At 35.2% G+C, this 21,224-nt stretch overlaps 1 protein-coding gene across 8 annotated transcripts in view; it reads left to right on the forward strand.

Moving 5' to 3' along the window:
• Positions 1-19,832, forward strand: part of LOC100745782 — a 31,490-nt gene extending 11,658 nt beyond the window's left edge. For 5 of the 8 annotated variants that reach the window (XM_024367944.2, XM_033320918.1, XM_012386147.3 and 2 more), the window contains 8 exons: positions 1,898-2,254; positions 4,435-4,978; positions 6,095-6,192; positions 13,354-13,506; positions 14,502-14,613; positions 15,738-16,096; positions 17,057-17,268; positions 18,553-19,832. In XM_024367944.2, the coding sequence (XP_024223712.1) occupies positions 1,898-2,254; positions 4,435-4,978; positions 6,095-6,192; positions 13,354-13,506; positions 14,502-14,613; positions 15,738-16,096; positions 17,057-17,268; positions 18,553-18,730 (2,013 nt within the window). In that variant the 3' untranslated portion in view covers positions 18,731-19,832. The remainder of the gene's footprint in view (positions 1-1,897; positions 2,255-4,434; positions 4,979-6,094; positions 6,193-13,353; positions 13,507-14,501; positions 14,614-15,737; positions 16,097-17,056; positions 17,269-18,552) is intronic. The other 3 variants (XM_012386146.3, XM_012386149.3, XM_012386150.3) reach the window with 3 other exon arrangements.
• The last annotated feature ends 1,392 nt before the right edge of the window (positions 19,833-21,224 follow it).

The following is a 21,224-nucleotide window of genomic DNA, read 5'->3' on the forward strand; positions in this document are numbered from 1 at the left end:
ATCTAGTCAACATCGATTTATAAAATTTACCATAACTTGGTTGTTTTTCAAAAAGTCCAAAGTGGAATCTTATTTATCTTATTTATCCTAACATTTACATACACGCTAACTAGATAGTTTCAAGTGTATTAAATTTTGTACAACTTGACATATACTAAAAACGTTCATATAAAAAACGTCTCGTTGAAAGATAAGGGTACGTGCAACAACCTTTTGTAGTAACTATTACATACATGTTCATAGAAAAGAATTGAAAACTTGTTTCTGTGTTTTATAAAAGAAAACGATCAAAGTCTGTTGGGCTATTCTTGTACTTAAAAGTACGATTATCAAAATCGTAGTTAAGTTTCAAATATAAGTTGTACCCTTTTGAAAAATGCCAACGAAGCTACAATACGCATACAAGATAATATATAAATTGTAAAATATAGGAATGAATGGCAAATTCACGAATAGGAACAGCATATATTGCATCCTTATTACATTATTTATCAAAATATTTGACTGGCGGCGTTATATTAAAATTAAATACGCGATTTGTCGATGTATCCGTCAGTTTCACGTACTATTACTCGAAATTGGAATCTTGTTGTTCCATTTATAATTTAGACCTGAAAACAACGAACTTTCCAAACAACAAGCTGGATATGAGCTTGGACAATTGGCTAATTTTATTATTGCATATTAGTTTTTACAAGTCAATTTGATCATTCTATTATACATAGCTATAGTAACAATAATATAGAATGAAATAATTTCAGATCCTTTCGTACATAATATCGTAATTAAACTATATTCTGTCAAAGACAACTAATTGTAAGTGTTCAAATATTTTTCAGCACTTGCGAAATTTTGAGACACTTTTTTCAAAAGAGATAAATAAATAAATAAATGAATAAATATATATATATATATATATATTTCACTTATAAACAATTTTAACATGTGGGAATGTTTCGGTTATTAAACGATGCTGTAATTCGTGTTTTTGATAGACAGACGCGAAAATTCTTAATTAGGAACGAGCTTATTTAATCAGAAAGGTATATTTTACAAAAATATTTCTTTGGATAGATGATTAATAAAATGAACATTTTTGAAATAGAGGCTAGACAAAGCTACGAATAATGTATCGAGAAACAACCAAGTAAGCTTAGTTAAACGGAATAAGAAACTTAAAGTTGGAAACCAGAGTCACAGCTAATATTGATTAAGCAAATTCACGCGTTTCAAATTTAGCTACAGCTTTCATTTAAACGCCGCCTTTGTTTCAGACTGGTCCAAAATACGTTCAACAGAGGAATTCTTAATTATATTCCAATTCCCTTCGTTTCCAATTCTGAGCTTGTTTATAGTTTCTCTGCAGATTAAATTTTTCTTTCTTAAACTGTAAGTTAACTGTAAGTTAACTGTAAGTTTAACTGCACAGCTACGAAAAGTCATAACGTTAAGTCAGTAACAATGTGAATGTGTCAATGGCGTTCAACGACATTCCTTTGCGACTAATACTTGACTAAGACTTAACAGTGACTGAAATATACCAACGATTGCTTTCTTTCCAACAACGCCAAACACTTTCCTCGTTATTTAATCAGAGATATGCATAAATGAAATTGCTTCGCGTCATTTCCTGAAAAATGACATTGTTACAATTTTATCAGTTTTCCTTCACCAATTCGGCTAATACGTATGTATATTATCTTATCAATTTACATCGTATTTTATTTCCTTTCCATGTATCATCGTAATCATATGGGATGCATTAGGATCCGTTCAAATGTATTATACTAACCGTCTGTGGTCTGTACGATATACGATCCGATTATATAATGACTATATGCAAGTAGTTGGTCGACTTGTTACTGAAGGGTTAAACACGCATCGACTCTGTTTCCAGACTGTAACATCTTTGTACGAGTCGGTGGTGCCGCCATCGGAGAAATGTATAAACTACGTGAAAAGCGTTGAAGACTCTAGAACGGAAGAAAAGATCCTCACGCCGAAATCGGATATCGTGAACAGCGTGGTTGAAGCGGAGACGCATTTGACGGTGTTAGAACCGGAGGAGGCGCTTGCTAACACAGTCGCAGAGGACGTTACGGAATTGTCGGAGGCAGTGTTGGAAAAGAATCAAGAACGGGAGATTCCGGTCGAGGTCGAGATCGTCGAACTGACGACTAGCGTCAAGGAGATCCTCCAATTTCCGGAGATCGAGGAAATACCAGACTCGGGGAAGACTAGCGAGGTCGGTGAGGTGGGTTTCCAGCTTTCTATCATCCATGTACAAACTTTCATATCGAATAAGTTTATTGATTTATTGAAGCAAGTTCGAAGTAACTTTTTCGAAGAATTTATGTGACCCGTAAATACAGATATACATATAAATACATGTGTGTTGTAACTAACATTGTTGTAACTAACTAATAAACTAACATTGTTTCTGTATTAAACGTATGATAAACGCTCATCTGTATAAGTTAAAATCAATTTATAATTCGATAACACACCGCGTAATGGAGCCATATCTCTTAGGAAAAAATGTTAACTTTGGTCGTTTAACATCTGCCAGCTTCTCGTAAATCGTATGTCATTTCGGACATTACGTTACGATTATATGTTTATATTACAAGTGCACATTGAATCTCGCAACGCTAGAGATTAAGAAAAGTGCTTAATTGTCGGAATTTTCCAAAGCGGCAGTGATACTACAGAGCGATCACTGTAATACGAACGATTTCTGTTGCGACGAAGCACGAACAATCAAGATTAACGAGAATTCGCTTTATACCGTCTGTGTCACGCTTCTGTCCGTGTATGTGCGAGACTAATAACTGCGCAGCACTGCGCACTGAACACACACGCGTGCAGAACACATCAATGTATTCAACAGAGTTCACACTACATTCCTGGTTTTAAAACAGCGTCAGTCGGCATCGACTGGCGACATGTATGTATTATAGTTACACCACTACGTTAATCAGAAATTTCCGCAAACTTTAGGACTAATCAGGCTAATTTCACGAAATCATGTTAAAGCGTTAGTAATATTCTAAGAGGCGATGAATTTCGCGACTATATCGTGCTGTAGAACGTAGAACAAGTTGTAAAATAAACTCGGAATGAAAATCCACTGTTATACAGATTGTTATTTGAAGAAAGAACAATTATTCGTACGATAGGGAAAATTTGAAAAATTGTTGAAAAACTCGTTTTATCATGAGCATGTTTCGATATCGTATTATTTTATACTTTATATATTATTTTATATGTATTATTTTATGAGGTATATTATTTTATGTCATCTATATCTCTATCGTGATATTATCTTCGTGTTATATAATTGTTTGCGACAGTTTGTTGTAATTTTCTGAAGCCATTTCAATTGCATTGTTTCACACATTCGCAAACCACTCCATCGTAACGTGAATATATTTTCTATTCTAAACGATAGATTCTAAGCCATATGGGAACTATCTAAATGAAAGATCTTGCGATATTAGAATATAAAATATCATGATAAATATCATAGATGAAGCGAAATCATGACTATTTAACCATTATGCACCAATGACAATTAATCAAACTGATTGGGGTTATATTACAGATAGAATATTGGCTAATATTGCGGCAAATATCTATTGCATAGACCACTAAAATGCTATTCAATACCACTTTCCAACAAATATTCAACCAATTGATATTCACGAATTAAATTGATATTTACGTTTTCCAATAATTTAATATATTCGCTGTTGACCGTGGGTAAATTCTGAAATAAAAACTACAAAAATTTTTACCAACTGTATCATAACGTATAAACATAATATTGTAACAGATATACGTAGCAGAACTCTAATATTTTGTTAGAAGAAAACAAAACAGTTCTACATAACTAAAATTTATGTAAATTTTAATAAATAAAGCGCTTTAAACGAATCGGGCCACTCGTAATCCAAAGTCAAACTAATTGATTCTACTTTTTACGAATTTCTTAATAAAATTGTGCTGCGTTATATCGTATTGCATTATGCGATACTCAATTTTTCAGAAACCAAAGAATCGTGTCCCGCATCTGTCTCTGAGTCGCACACGTACACGCCCATTGTAAGAGTACGTGCTAATTCAAATTCAAGTCACATGCAGTGCGGATTTTAAAGAGTACTCTTTTCAAGCGTATAACACGATACGTGTATAACAGTGTACATATTACTAGTGTACTACTAGCGCATATACATACTATACATGCTATATGTATATAATATTCTTCGTACGATGCATAGCGTTGAATAAAAGAGAAAATGAAAATTTAACTCGAATCGCGTTTACGATAAATACCAAAGGTACTCGGTAAAAATCGAATGAAAAACGTCCGATGCATCCAATGCCATTGTCCGTGAAGCAAAAGGAAGCGGCTAACGAGCATTGTCTTTTCAGACAGAGGATATCGTGGTGGAGCACATCGACCTGATACGCGAGGCAAAGGAGTTGCCTCACCAGGCCCGTTCCAAAATAGGCAACCGTCAGACGGCCACGTCGAGCGGCTCCGCCGACGACGACTCGGAGAGCAATACCGACACTGACAGTTATCCGGAGGAGCAGCCCACCTACACGAAGCTCGAGGAGATTGATCTGCTCTCGAGCATCGGCCGTGATATCGGGGTCGATCTCGAGAAGTACGTGCAACCGGTACCAGACGTGGTCGCTATGGAGGCACTGGATCCTATTCACTCGTCCACGCGATCCTCTGTTCCCACGAGCAATATGACGAAAGACGACATGCAAGATACGAACAAGCTATTGGACCGTGATCTTCCGGAAGCATCGGGCGCGGATACCAAGAAGAAAGAAAAAATGGTGAGGAATCAAGCGAAACGCAGACAACAGCAGCAACAGCAACAGCAACAGTTGCAACAGTTAAGAGCGGCGAACCCACAGAAACGTCCGGACAAGAGAAGAGCTGATGCGGACAATGGACCAGGTATACTTATTGTAACGTTATTATAACTTATTATTATATATATAATACATATAATAATGTATACGTTATATGTGATAATGTCTACATAGATAAGATTTCTGCTGCATTAAGTGGTGAAGATTGAATATTTTAGCTTTTTATCCAAGTATCGTGTTTCTCTCTACACGTATTTTACGATTATATTTTTATAGATGTAGTTCTTTTAAGGGGAGTATGTTCAAAACATTTTTTACATCGTGTTTCACATTATAACGTATAATTTTACACATTATATTATATCTATAGTCTAGGACTATATTTGACAAATTTTGTCAAATTCAGCAATCCTTACGCAGATATCCTTTATAATTGCAATACGTAATAGCTTGTGTGTTGCTCCTTTGGCTAATTTTCAATTTCCAGTAATCGAAGAAAAAGAGGAATTATTCAAGTAAATATCAAATATGCATATTTCTTTCTTTATCCAAGTTCTTCTTTATCGATGAACAAAGGAAAATACGTATATCAAATGAAACGGAGGAGATTATTTATCAACATTTCTGTTAGTAAATCGATAGCGTTACGATGGTAACAAATATCTTTTCTATTAAGTGAAAATCGCGTATTAAGAACAAATAACATTTACTAATACATCGGATTACTAACCATTTATCGAGCAAATTATCATGGAAGAAAGATTTTACGCTTATCCTATGGAAATTTTATCGTAGTGTCATGTGGTGTGTGTATCGTAGTGTCAGATAGTAATAAAATAAGATTTATAAAACAAAAATTATTAGAAAAAGAAAGTAATAAAAATGTCAATTTGCTCTTTTCTTAATTCAGCTTGTGTACATTTGTTCATTTTCGTTCAAACGATCGCTTATCTATAATGCATTATATGTATGTTTTATGTATACGTATACTATATATCATATTATACACATAATATTTCGGTGACAAATGTAAAAAGGCTACGACCATAATAGTAAACCCAGAAATGAAATAATTATGATGGTTGACGAAGAAGATAATAAAGTAAAAATCTTTATTTTCTACGTGACTCGACTTGCAATAACTTAACATTACATAATTAAGATTGTAACGATATCTCATGCGATCTTCTCTCCATGTAAGGTGGCTTCGACGTCTACAATATCGAGACAGCGATGCCAAAGATCGATCTGGATGCGATCGAATCTCACCTGAGAGCTGCACGCGAAGAAGAACGACGAGTGAGTAAACACCTTTTTACATATGTCTAATTGCATTGGTGTCGTGCGTAGCAACGTTTTGGTTACAAGGCCGATTCAAGAGAAACGAGGTATGTTAACGGTTGTATTTCTCGAATAATAAATTGTAGTAGAAGGGGTAATGATAGAAAGTAACGAAACGTCGAACGTAAGCGTGCAACTGTTAATTACGTTAATTACGATCGCGTAATTTTTGTACGGGAAGGTAAATTCGGCTAGCCAATGTTCTCACAGACAGATGATAATACGGTAACATTCAATGAACGTTCACGCGACGATATTGAATCGTCAAAGGCCGAGATATACTCGTAATTATAAATGTCGACCGCTGTAAATAAAACTGTAAAGGATGCGATAGGCGTACACAAAGATAGATATCGATCTCAGTTTAGGCGCGATATGCGATATAAAAATTGTTGCAACTACTGGTTTAGCGAAAAACTGGAAAGTCGCCAGTATATTCTCAATTGTGGAATATCTTCGTTAATTGAAACCATAATGTTTCTACTTGAAAATCAAAGAAATAGAAAACGCAAAAGTTTGTTTAACTAGTCGAGAAACTTTCTTCGAACATTAATTAACCTAATTATTTCTCAGAAATGGAAAAGACACACAGGTTTTCTCCTTAGCTTTTCTTTTTGTTTGGGAACAAGAAGAATTATGTCGAGTTTAAATGACAATTGGGAAATCCCGTTTAACCTACTTTATCGGTGAAACAGTTAGCGAAGGAAACGAATCCGTGAAAGAGAATGTTTCACTTGCGCGTAGGCACTCGATCGGCTGCTTGCAAGAGAGAAAAGAAAATCCGTGTAATTCCGGACGAGGGGTTTCGCGCTAGTAATTTTTTGACCATTGACGCGGAAAACGAGGTCGATGAGGCTTGGGACCTCGTTTCAGGGTCCCGATAGCGAATCTCGTTAAATGCACAGACGATCTATATTCGCCGGCGCGGCGCAATGTCCATTGTATGGAAATGGGGGAGCAGGAAACGGATGTCGCCATGAAGAGGATCAATGCAACCGTCATGTCAGATAGAGTGTAACACTATTTAGCACGTAAAACGTTCGAGTAGCCTTAACGATGCGTAATAAATTACGAGAGAAAATAAATAATCGAGACGATAAACACATTTTTCAAAAGAATTTATCGCTCGTATGTGCATGTATAAATGCACATATTACTTTTCGATATTTTATTTTTCTTTTATGTATAAAATCAAACAAATCGATGTGTTAGTGGCGGAGAATACTTGCGTTAGTTTGAAAATAAGATTGAAAATATAGAAAATCGGATAAAATCATTAAAATGTTTCTTTAGTGAAATTAAAAATTTATGTACACGGAGCAATTTGAGAAATAGTATTTTTACATAATTACGTGTCAAAGTAAGTTAATTTTATGTTTCAATTGAGGATTGCACGATATTTTGTTTAATAATAAAAATTTTGTTTAAACCAGTACTTGAATTCCTATATGTGTCGGTAAATGTTTTCAAAGAAATGAAGCATCGTGTGTTTATTGACGTTAAAGAATATTTCGCCGTTACATTCGTATAGATATTACAAATTTATGCGTAAAAAAATAATTACGACTGATCTATCATAAACTAATGCATCGAAAGAGATTTCGTACTACCCATAAACCAGTTTTGATGAGGTGCAACTAACTCTCTAACATCTTCGGATCACGTATCCTTTTCACCTTTGGTTTCACGTAGGTGAAAAGAGTACTCGAGCGTGAGCAGTCAAGCGAAACATTTTGCGTACAATTTGTGAAGGTACATATACCATCTTTAGCAGTGATAATCAAAAGATTTGTTTCGAAATACCAAACGTTTTACAAATAACACTGCGATTTTAGAAAAGCAAGTGCGATTATAGAACTAACAAGGACAAGCAATACCTATGAAATACTTATAAAAGCATAATAATTTAAGGCATTCGAGAGAAATGTTGAATCATTATTCTCTAAAGTAATTGAAATCGTTAGTAAATAAACTCTTTGCTTGATCGATACTCTATGTCTATTTATTAAATATGAATAGAATAACGGTATAGAATAAGCAGTAATTCACTTCCTAAATTACTATTGCCATTTATAATTTTTTAAATCAATCAATATCAATCAAAAGAAATATATCGGGGAATAATTAAATAATAATATCCAATAAGTAATACAATAGCTAATAGAAAATACTATACATTAGCGGTAAAATCATTCTTAAATTAAATTTCAACTATTATACCGAATAGCTGATTTTTTCGAATAATATTCAAACAGCCAACTATTTGCATTAATCATTCGTCGTATCAGACGAATTAAATTGCTTATTTCGAGCTATTTTGTCTTACGGCGTATAACTGATAGTTCTCTCTCTCTCTCTCTCTCCTGTTTCCCGTGAAAAGTCGAAACTACTTGCCGAACTTTAAACCGTATAATTGATCAAGAATAAACCGTATAAACTAAATGTTTCCTTGTTGTAAACGTGAATAAACAGGAACACTCACGCATCAAATAAGCTAACCACTTTCACCGAACACTGTGAAAAGCTAGTTCAGCCTCCGTAGACGGTTAATGGCACCATCGGCTTTACCACCTCCTTCGAGTAAACGTTACCGGAAGATCGGTTCGCCGCTCACTTGACTCATTTTATGCCAGTCCCGAGTTGTTCTCGTCTCGCGCGAGTCCAGTCACGTCGTAAAAACTCCAGTATCTTTCCATGTTTCCGATCTGTTTTATCACGAGTAAAAAGCTAGAAAAAATATCTTGTCTCTATGAACGACAATGAACGACAGTGAATCGTGACTCGAGATAAAAGCTTCGTTGGTTGATCGAACAGCCATTTGCCAAACTATGTGAAATTTACTAAACTTTAAATGCGTCTAACATCGGCAAACAGTGTATAAAGTTTATTTTCACTCGAATCGTCGGCAGTTCGATCTTCTTCCGCATCCGTTACTCGCGGAACGATGTTTCGTTGACGCTGCGGCTTACTTTATGACGGTCAAAGGAGAAATTGATATTCTTGACGTGATAAATGCGACGAAGTTTGAATAACAGTGTCCTCGTGATCTTCTTCGACAATTTGGTTTACTGTAGTAATGCTGTGTAACTATTAGCGAAAAATTGATTTCATCGTGATTCGTTGTACATTCTGATCAAAGAATCCCGAAAATCATATAGATCGTATACTTTTTGAAGGTTATGTTGAATATCAGTATTCGCGAGGAAAATAGCTTGGCGATGTTACTAGAGATGGCGTGCAAAATCACTGACATTTGATGATTTATGATTTATTACGGTGATTGCAGAATCACGATTATGGTCTGATCTAGCTTTATTCATAACTATGAACGTGTTTCTGTTATCTCGAGTGAATTTGCTCACTGTGATCGTAATTCTTCATCTTGATTGTCTGTGATCATTTCTTATAAAATACTTCGATATAGCTTGTACAAAAATATCTACGTATAACGTTAATTTAAAATTACGTTGCGTTTCCTTCGTCTATCATAGATTTACTTTATTTAATATTCAAAACGAGGAATTATTCATTTTTTTCTTTGCCTTTTTTTCTATCCTATGTCAGTATCTTAAAATTCTAAATTTATCCTTTCGGTTTCAAAATTCTTGATACAAATATCGTTGATACAAAACATACGGGTTATGTGATGCTTGCAAAGAATAGTTATGCTGTTCACCAATCAGAAGCGATTACGAAAAATCGCAAATCACTGTGAAGAACCAGCATGATCGGTAACGAACGTGATCGGTAACGAACGTGATCGAATCACTCTTGATTCACAAGTAGCAGTTTACGTCATCTCTAGATGCTACAATATAGATCGAATCGTCATAAATCGAAAGGCGCGTGTAATTAAATTATACTTACGTTTCATTTGCATCATAAACACGGTCTCGTATCTAATAGCGTCTTGTGACGTTGTTCGTCTGCCTTTTATTATATATAATGGACAGCACGCGCCACAGTGTCTGCCGAGGTGAACAAACGCGTTATAGTCGTTTGTGACATCGATAGAAGGAAAGCCCAACTGTTGGAAACGAGCGAGGATATCGATCGAATTGCAAATTGAATCGCAAAATATCATCAAATTCTTCTTAAAGAAAAAAGAAAAGATCTTTTCTGTTTATTTTATTAGTAGATGGCGTGTAGCTTTAAGATTTTAGATTTTAAAATTGATATCTTAAACATATTTACATCTCTTCGTACAGTGATCCTACATTAGTACAGATGAATCCTACATTATATATGTACATTAGAAGATTAGAAAGGCAGATTTGTTATTGATATCGATACTAAATAGTAAATAGTATTCTTGTACGATATTTCAATATTTTTTTCAACATGTTTGAATATAGAGAGGACAATAGAAAGACTTTTAGATCCGTTTCTTCTTCTACGTTTAATGTAATTCACCAGACCTACACCAATCACTTGCAAATCATATTCAGAGGAAATTACATCGTACTCCGAGAAAATTGATTTTAAATTCATTGTCGATTAAGCATTCTTCATCCGCTTTCAATGTCCATAGTTACTACCTTTCATTAACTCTATAACGTTACCTTATTGTTAGACTTTCATTTTTTAAGTAGAGCCAAGACGAAGCTAATCCTTGCTAGAAATGAGAATGACTATGAATAATTTGAGAACAATGTCGACGGAAAATTAGTCTCTGACATATGAATGAATGAAAAGAAAGTAACCGATAGATAACACAAGAAAATTGGATTTTTATTCTCGTGCCTTGCGTGCGCATACAACGAATAAGAAATCATTCGATGAAGCCATTTATCTATTACTCTCGAGCTATTACTCTCCGGCATACGAGCAAGAGGAAGAATTTATTGTTGCGCGCGAGCGCATGTACACGTAGCACCTATTATAGACATGCTGGACGAAGAAATATCAACGGGTCTGTCAAATCTATCGGCTTCTTCTCCTTCCATTAATGTTAATGGTTTTCCAATTCGCCTATTGAACTCCTTTCGTAATGACACGCGGAGATGAGACTGTGTAAACAGAGTGAAGGAAAAATGCGTATGGTGTTCTTGTGGAGATAAACAGTTGACAAGGAAAAAGCTTGACGGAAAAGCTTAAAACGTGAAAGAACAACTAGGGCAAAATCTTGAAAACATGGGTAGTAGCAACAAGACAAGAAAACATTATAAAAAGGACTCCCGATTCGTCACGGATCTATACACATTTACATACGATGACTTCGATCTCGTAAGATATACATACATAGCCTCCAATACATTATCAGTTATCAGCCGAAAGAATGGCGATAGATTAAACACGTATGTATATACACGTACGTATCTCTGTTTTGCGGCTTAATGTGCTTAAAAATAATGTTTTATAAAATAATATTATAATATTAATGTTAGGATCGTAGAATAGTGAATGTATAATAGCGATATAACAACTAGGTAGAAAGTAAAAATATGAATACCGATAAGTAACGAATAAGTAGGTGGTCGATAAGCTGCGGACATTTATGCAAACGCATGATATTTGTATAAAAAGATAAATAAGCGAAACGAGGCTTTGACAGTTTATTTTGTCTCTAGAAATACTATTTGATTTGCATGTGTTGCGTGCATTTTTTAAAAGTTTTTAAAAGTATTTTTATAAACATAAGAATACATTCGCATATCTTGTAAATACGACACGCAAAGATTTTGATGGCCGCACTTGTTGGCAATTATCGAAGAAATGGGCCGACCACGTGTTAATTATTAAGTATTAAATATAACTAGGAATATAATTGAGAAAGTTGAAAGAAATTGTGAAAAAGTTTTCGGAAATGATTTCATGTCCTATTGGCAGACAGCCTCTTAGTGCAGTTTCTCTACTATACAGTGGAAGTAAAAAGCAAATCATTCTTATTGTTATTATTAGGAAACCACAAAGCATAGATAGGCTTAAAACTAGGAGAAACGGAAAGAATATGGATACTGATCTATTCGTCTTTTGGTAATCTCAAACTTTTCATCGAAAAAAAGGGCGAAACGCTAAAACCTGTCATGGTAGATATATCATTGTTGAAAAGGACTACAGTTCGTAGTAACATATATATATATATGTATAATATATATAAATATCGTTTCAGTTATTTATACAGGATGTCTCTGTGATACCGACATCTTAGAGGAAAATAAATACAAATGGCATATGTGTTTCATGCGATATCTTTTACAAAATAAAAATTAAAATATCCACTAAACTGATAAATAGTTTTCCCACGTGAGTAGGTTAATGTATTATTGCTGCCATATATATGATAATATGATTCCATTTAGAAAACAAACTTGACCTTTACATGTCCATGTATTACTATAATCTACTATATCGTACTACTATAATCCAATAGGGTATACAAAAAGGCCAATAATACGAATAGAAAAATATACCCAACTCCCCCGAAGCTCTTTATCTCTTACCTGAAATATTTTCGCTACAAATAATAATAGACAAGTAAATGAAGGTGTCGATATCGGCTGAAAAATTCTATATGCTGCATTAATACTCTTCTAATGAAATAAACGGCTTAAAATTTAAAGAGGCTAGACGATACGAAATTATAGTACCTAAATTTTCTACCGAATCATAAAGTATTTTATCCACCTAAAGAATAAAAATGAAAAATTTCTGATTTCATGAAATTACACTCTTCTCTGAAGTAGATTTCTTTTCTATTTCAATCTATTTCAAATCAAATCAAATCTATTTCTCTGAAGTAGATTTCATACATTTCTAAATATTTTTTTTATTTATATATGTATTTGCGATAAAATTAAGATAAAATTGAAATCGAAGCATTTGGAAAGTAGTTAAAAACGACACCGAGATGTTATTACATACGAGTTATTAGTCGTCGTGTAATTTCATACAAATACAAAAGTACAAAGCGCTAAAGGAAAAGGAGGAAAGAAAGTTGAGTGTTGCTGAATACATCGAGCATTGCATTATCACTTATTACTCGTCACTATCCTTTTGCTTTGCGCGCGAATCTCTGTCGCCATTCGCACGACTGAATATCATTCTGATCATTTTTATCGGTGGTAATCAAACGTATCGATCGTTACATTGAATTGACTTTCGTTTCTGGGACATCAGGATGACGATAAAGAGACCGACAAGGAACAGCCAAAGTCGGAAGGAACGACTTTATTGTTACAGAAGCCCGACGAAACAAAAGATGTTGAAAGGGAAGATCTCGTTATGCGATTCGATAGAGTAGTGCGGGGAGAACCGGATGAAACTTTTCAGGTGTGACTTCCGGTGACCTTCTATTCTAAAGAATGCTTCCTTTCTAAATAGTTTTTCCTACTAGTTGCGAAATTTTACTAAAGGGAAACGGTTGGTTCTTAAATTCCGTTACGGTGCAGAATCATCATGGTTTACTTTCAATTTCTTGTCTACGATTCGGTTTAATATACATATTTATATCAAGTGTAGAAATTTTGTAATGACATATTACGGCATATTAGATGATTCATTAGAATAATATCTAACCATGGTGGATTTGTAATTCTAATTGACTCATAGTAATAGGGAAAAAGTCGAATTCCAATGGCACCATTTATAATAAGAATAGAAATTCGATGAAAATTTGAAGAGAAATGATATTTTTCAATAGTAAAGATTCGCTATTCCTATATTTCCTATTAGTAATCACGATTATTTATTATATATAGTTAGATATTAATATTTGTGAATACATTCTAAATTTGAGAATACATTCATTCGTACTAATTTTGAACATTTTTATTTACTACATGGTTTATTTTCAAAAATTATTCTTTACTCGAATTTACGTGTAATGTACGTAATATAATTTACGTAATAATAAATGCTTTGAGAGACGTTTGCTGTTCCTTATCACGTAAAGTAATTATAAACATCGCTTCTAATAGATATTATAGTTCTACTATTGATCCATTTCGTTTCGATTGGCAAACACCAATTACTCTATCCTTCCCACTCGTCACCGTGTAAAAATCATAAAGAAAAGTACAATAAACGGATAATCTATCGACAACATCCCTTTTCCTTTCCAATTAATGACATATTATACGTAGTATAATGTCTAATGTCTAATTTACAGTATACGTTAGAGAAGCTAAATACCGTCAATGTCGGTAATAACTTCACTGTCACGCATAGGCACAGTTTCGAAGAAAGCAATTAGGAAGAATTAAAGCACGAAGACGGTCTTCTACCACCCTCGTGTTTACATTTTAGATTTCTCTGTTTGTTCACAGCGGCGAAATGATCGCGAAGAGATACGAAGGAGATTGGCAATGGGTCCAGACGCTGAAGACTTGCGCACTGAACGCGGAAGAAAACCGAGTCTCCAGTCGCGGCTTCAAAGCGGTCCGTATCACTTGAACATTTTGCAAGAAGCGTATCTCGTTAGTCGCATCTTTCGTGGAAAAGCATCGATTTATACCCATAGATCAATTTTATAGTTATAGTGACATTATCGATCGAATAACTGCAATGGTATATGATTATTGGTTTAATGTTTGGTTTTCAACTTTATTATGCATATGTATCGCGTGCGTGGCGTGGAGTGCGGACTCTGACGATATGTGAAAGATTCAAGTTAGAATAAAATTACGTTTATTTATAGAAGTAAATAATTTTTCAAGGCATGGAGATCCTTTGTTTGAAAATGCTACACCACCTCGAACGAATGGTAATTGGTTGTGCATTGTTATGCAATATAACATAGAGATTTTGTTTATTGAGAAATAAATAATAAGGCGAGCTTAAGCAGAGATATATGTATTTATATGTATATCTTGCTTGTACTTTTCATTTTATTGATTAATATGGAAATAATGGAAACGCAAGATAAGTTTGGAAGGCTAAATTCCACGCTTTAGACAAATCTTACAAATATCTTACTGTTTCGAAATAATTGTGAGAGCAGTTTCTAGTAGAATTAAGAAAAATAATTAGTAGTAATTAGTATCAACTGAAATATGTTCGACTGTATTTCTATCAAGAATATTGTTTCTTCTTACAAAATTTATCAATTACATAATACGTAGTAGATTCGTTGTATCATTGAAATTGCTATACTTGAGCCCGAGAGAAGGTATGATATAGAGTGATTTTCCCTCGCTATTATTTATCTTTGTTATAAAATAAAAGATCGACGTTGCGAAAAGATGAGTAAAATAAAAGCCAATTAATCTCTTCGTAGATAATTATAATAGCAATCTACGTAAGATGTTCTTGCGTTACATACTACTTCGGTTGAAAACAAGTCCAAGTAAGAAATTATAAAATCAACTCAATTTCCAGCAAAACATGGTTCGTGTAGCATCTTGATTGGAAAACAAAAACTCAAAAGTACAAAATTAGGTAAAATAAAGACAAATTAATATCTTCGAAGATAATCTATCCTATATACAGAGGTAGATGAGCGTGTACAATTTCATTTTAGAATTACAACATTTTACATTTAGAAAATCAATTGCTTTCTTCAGGGATGAATCTACAGATCTGCTTCATGAACGAAACACCCTCGGACACGGAGTCTCCGTGTTCAGAGAACGATGCATCCCCTGGATCCACGCCGAGCCCACTGAACTCGAAGCAACAACAGAAACAACAAATGCCAGTCAGACCTCAAGTGCTGAGCCTTCCACCTTTGAGACTGGATAGCGGTTTGAATTCAGCACCGATCGACGAAGCCGACTTCTTCGCCAGACAGGCCAGATTGCAAACCGAGGCACGGATGGCCTTGGCACAGGCCAAAGAAATGGCGCATATGCAGATGGAAGTGGAGAGGCAAAGGCTAAAACAAAGTCCCATCACCGAGATGGTGCGATCTAGCCTCGAAAAAGTGAGTTTTATCATATATATATCAAATAATTTCACATCGCTAAATATGGTTCAAGCTTTTTCCATCTAATCGTGCTGTCCTTTCCGCGAGTTTCCTAGTTTCAAGAAAAATATCTTTAATTCGAAAAGTCTTTGATCAAACAAAGGATATTGATCAAATTATAGATTAGATTTACAGTGAGCTCGTCGATTTGCGGTTGCCTCGATGATTTCCATGATTTTTAAATGTGTCATAATTTCTATGATATCTTCAACGACTCTTTCCTCTCACGAAAATATCGGACTCTTCTTAGCTTCCGAGATATTTGTGGTTATTGGATCGAAAATGATCGTTAGAGAGCTGAAGAAAGATTAACGTTCGTATCGTTGTACTCTGGCCTTTCTTTCAATCTGGCAACCGTATGTTGTGCTATGTCGAATCGCTACTCAATCAGGCTCGCTTTTACGGCCATTGTTTAAGAACGGATGGTCTCGAGCTGGACATAACTGGTACAACTTCTGAACAAGACAAAGACCAGAGACACCCCGACCTAACCATCCTCCAGTAAAGTCTGCCTCTTAATCTCTCCTATTTTTTTCTCACTCCAAGGAACTCCGTATCGTATTCTAGTTGAATACGAGTTGAGTACGTTAATATTAAAACTATCAGATTCTTCGATCTATATCCTGGAATCTAATAATATCATGAAATTAAGCATTAATCGATGCATTAATTATCCCGTGATAGCAACCAAAACTAAAACTATATTATAAAACTTGCTATGGGACAAACAGAGGTGTTCTCCAACTTGTGTTTCCAAAAAGATGCTAACATACGAAGAACAAAGTGTGGAAAACAATTAGATCTATCTGTCGTTATTTTTACGGCTATGAAACATCGAAAGAAAAACGTGTTCGAATAACTGGAATATAATATTTTGCGTCAAAAAGAATAAAAAGGTCTGTTCGTTATTATCCCTAGGTTGGCGTTCAGCTGGGTGAGGATAGGCGCAGATTGTCTCGAGTACTTTTAACGGAGCTAAATGTCGCGCAACTTCAAGTAGTCGCGAACGATTTGCACGCAAGAATCGCTGCTCTGAACGAGGCTCTGGTCGAAGGACTTTTGAGAAGAGACGACTTACACATGGAACAAGATTCGATGCTCGTCGACGTCGAAGATCTCACTCGATATCTGTAAGTTTTTCGCTTACACTTTATTCTAACTCGCTCTCCTTCTTCTACTACGCCTTGTTCTACGTCTTGTTCTACGCCTTCCTTATTCCTTCCTTCGTCCTTTCAAGCCACGATTATACAAAAGAGCGATAAGCAAGCGGTAAGCAGTAAGCAATAAGGAGTAAACGATAAGCTGCTGTATGTGGCCTATATAAATCTATAGCAGGAATTCTCAGACTTTATTTCTCGCGTACCACTCGTATAGGTATCTATACGAATAGAGTTACGTACCATCGATTAAAATTAAGATAAATGTTATAGTGCGCGGCACGCGTATGCTACGCTTCAGCAATGTTAGAACATGCTACGAATTTAACTGATTTATGACGCGTAAAAAGTATTAGAAAAAGTATTGGAAAAATTTAAAAAAATTTTTTTAAATACCTGCTAATGAATGTGGTAAATGACGCAAAGTGCAAGTTTGAAAGAAGCGACCGATATAATGGATCGACAAGGGTTCGACACAACATAGTTTTAAGCTCGCAGCTTTAGATTCGGCTCGATGATTATTTTAGTTCGGAATTGATTCTTTATCGGCACCATGATAGAATATTCGCTTTCGCGCGAGTAAGTGGTAGAAAATGCAAGTAAAAACTTGCTGAGAACCGCTCCTTCTTGCCTTTGGCTAAAATTCAGCTGGCCGAAACGTTGTGAATTCGATTTTTGAGCCTCGTTCGCAAGACAGCTCTGTTAAAGATTCTTCCTCGTCGTTAGAGTTTCGGCGAGAGTATCCGTGAATGGATTTTTTATCCAGGTATAGTCGGTATAATCTTTGAAATATAATGGAAAAGTTTCGCCGAGTACTTGACGATACTCTGCCATGATATGATATCACTGCCAATTCGTATCGCTGAAATCGTTGCCAAATCGTTATTAACTTTCACATGTATAGGAAATAGGCGATATAACGAATGAGCGTCATTCCTTTATTATGTTAATTGTTATTGTAGTAGATACCCGAGCGACAAACAAACACGTAGTAACTAACGACGGATGCCAACGACTATCTTGATATCGAACCTTTAACAGCTGAACCGCAGTGTAGGCCGATTTTATGGCAGGATAATCGTAAAGATTACGGAAATGAGTAGGACGTAGCCGCTTGTGTATGATTTTTTGCCGCTTATCGCTCGTCGCTCTCTGTATAATCACGGCCATAGATGTTTGTTTCTTTAACGATAGTAGCGTTTTCCGGGCAAGCTATGACGAACGTTATATTTTCCGGCCTGTCGCGTTAATAAACAGCTTCTGCTGCGTTCACATGCACAGAGGTGCCAAGCAGGAGTCACTGAAGAAAAAGCAGAACGCGAGGGAGCAGCAAACAACGAGCAGAAGTCACCAACAAGTAAACGCTGGGCAGAACAAGTCGTCGATGAAGCCAAAGCTTACGCACCGCGGTCTAGTCTCGTTGGTAAGAAAATAATGCCTCGCCACGAGACTGCGTAGTCTCGTTGGCAATTAAGCGGGAATTAAGGAATTACTATTTAACTGGTACATAGCACAACATCCGGAGAACACGAATACGTTAGATTAGATCTGCTCGATTCGACGTTCGAGCTCTAGCTCGAGAATCATACCGATCTGGACGAGATGCGATATGAATTGCGCCGCATTCGGCGGATAACCGAAATTCCGATTGCGATTCCGATGTCGATGCTCGGATTCCCTCTTGCATTTGGAAGAGCAACCAGAAATTGTATTACGAAAAGAAAGAGAAATGAATGTGTTTCGAGGCAACGGTAGAAAAACGGGTAGTTTTCTCTTATCGCGCGGGAAAAGAAGTTATAGCAAGCAAATACAATCGTTTTCTTCTTCCTTAATGGAGATTCGAAGATATACCGTAGTACGTATCGCAACGAAGAATCCTCTTTTTCCCTGTTTGATAAATGTGTTTTCCACAGGGAAGAAGGGCATCTTTTTTCAAAGTTTTTACAGCTTTGTCGTTATCAGCATAAAAGCTAAAGTAATATGTAAATACGTACACCTCCGTTCGTAATTATATATACCTATGTACATATTAAGACATTTACGGATAATAAGGTAAATCCAAAGAATTATTAGAAAACTATTTTTTCCCCATCCATGCATGCCATGCATGCCACGCATGCATTTCTTCTATCGTTACCTAAACTTTAATCGATTCCAATATTTATATTATTATTCCGTTTATCATTGTTATTTGTTGTTATTTAGTTGTACGCGTTATCGGTAATTCCATAAACCGGATTTAGACTTTGACAAACTTCCCTGAATTATCTACTTGATCGTCTTAAATTTGTTCAATCGGTGATTCATCGAGACCAACATATCGCTTCTTGACATTAGCGACCTATCACACAACTTGGAAAATAAAAATTGTTTGTAACTTACGTTCATCAGTTTGTACCATGTTGTATACGCGTTACGCACATACGTAACGTATTACGTTTTCATAATACGATGTATTTACGTATTGTACGATATTTTGTACGATAGTTTCGTAAGACCTTGTTATTTCTATTCGATGCTGTTATAACGTGACTCTATTTTTACTCTTTTTTTTACTCTTTATTTTTGCTCTTTATTTTTACTCTTCGGGCTATTCTTTTTACTTTGTCTAAATTTACTTAATTCTGGCGTGACAAATTCAGATAGAGATGTATACCGTTTCACGCGATAGAATTTATTACGAATAAAAACAAAAATTAATTTTCTTTTTTTTTCGTGCCACTATCTGCGTCGATAAGCGATATGGTAATTCGTCGTATATCGAAATGTCGAACATTTCCAAATAATTTTATAACTTTCTCATATGTTTTGTAGCACGCAATGTCTTATTATGTAACGTTTGATTCCTTATCTTTCACGAATACACAATACTGATCTATTAATCATTTCCTTGACTACCATAATTGACTAATTGAATTATCGTGTTTTATACGAAGTCATTAGGTATTCTAATATTTATGAACGGGGATACATGTACGTGCATATACATACATAGCGAAAAAAGAAATAGCAACGAGCAACAAATTCCCTTAGTTAATCCACCTATCTTATGTTCGATGCAGACAAACGATACATTACACGTAGTTGCAATCGCATTCTGTGCGGTTCGACAGCTTCGTACATACATACACCTATGTTTTCAATGTTTTTTCAATGTGATTTCAATGGCGGCTGGATTCTCAACCCATGATCGCGATTTCTTATAAAAATACAAATTGTCTTTTGCAGGACTTCTTCCAACGTGATTATTTTTAGTTTTAAGAAACTTGCTTCTAGAAACACACAATTCGCCGCAATGATTTTCAGAGTATTTCAGATTTATCGTAAGTACGGGTTCTATCAGTGATTGTAAACAATGATATTTATTATATTATTTTCATTATTATCATTGTTGTCATTATTACATATATTATTATGGCATGCTCGATCATAGTTGATCACGAATCGTGTTCTGAACTGATTCTATTACGGGCAATCCGTCAATATGTCATTCTCTGTTTTCTAGCTCCTGTCTGTTGCATATAGCATTTGTTTTGTAAGTTATCCAATTTCCTGGCCTTACTATTGTCCGTTCCTATCTTCTTGCTAGCGTCATTTAATTTCGTGGTAATCACTAGTGGCAATTTGGTATTTAGGTAGTTGGCTTTTGCTATTTTTGTTGTATTTTTGATACATATATGGGTAAATTGTCTTTGCGGAAGAGTTTCTCTAGTACTTGTTACTGAGCACTTGGCTTAATTCGGCTGCTGTTGCTGAGTTATTAATTCCATATCCACGGTTATCCAGTTTGCCTTTCTTTATTTCAGCGAACCAGTTCCTTTTCGAGTCTCGGTGTTTCTCTGTCCCATTTTTTCGGTAATTCTTCAAGTATCTACTTTTAGGTATCCTATGGTCATCCATGTTCGTTAATTTTGTCCAGTAATTTAACG

The sequence above is a fragment of the Bombus impatiens genome, unplaced genomic scaffold, assembly GCF_000188095.3.
Source record: "Bombus impatiens unplaced genomic scaffold, BIMP_2.2 scf_0377, whole genome shotgun sequence".
Taxonomy (NCBI): Eukaryota; Metazoa; Arthropoda; class Insecta; order Hymenoptera; family Apidae; genus Bombus; species Bombus impatiens.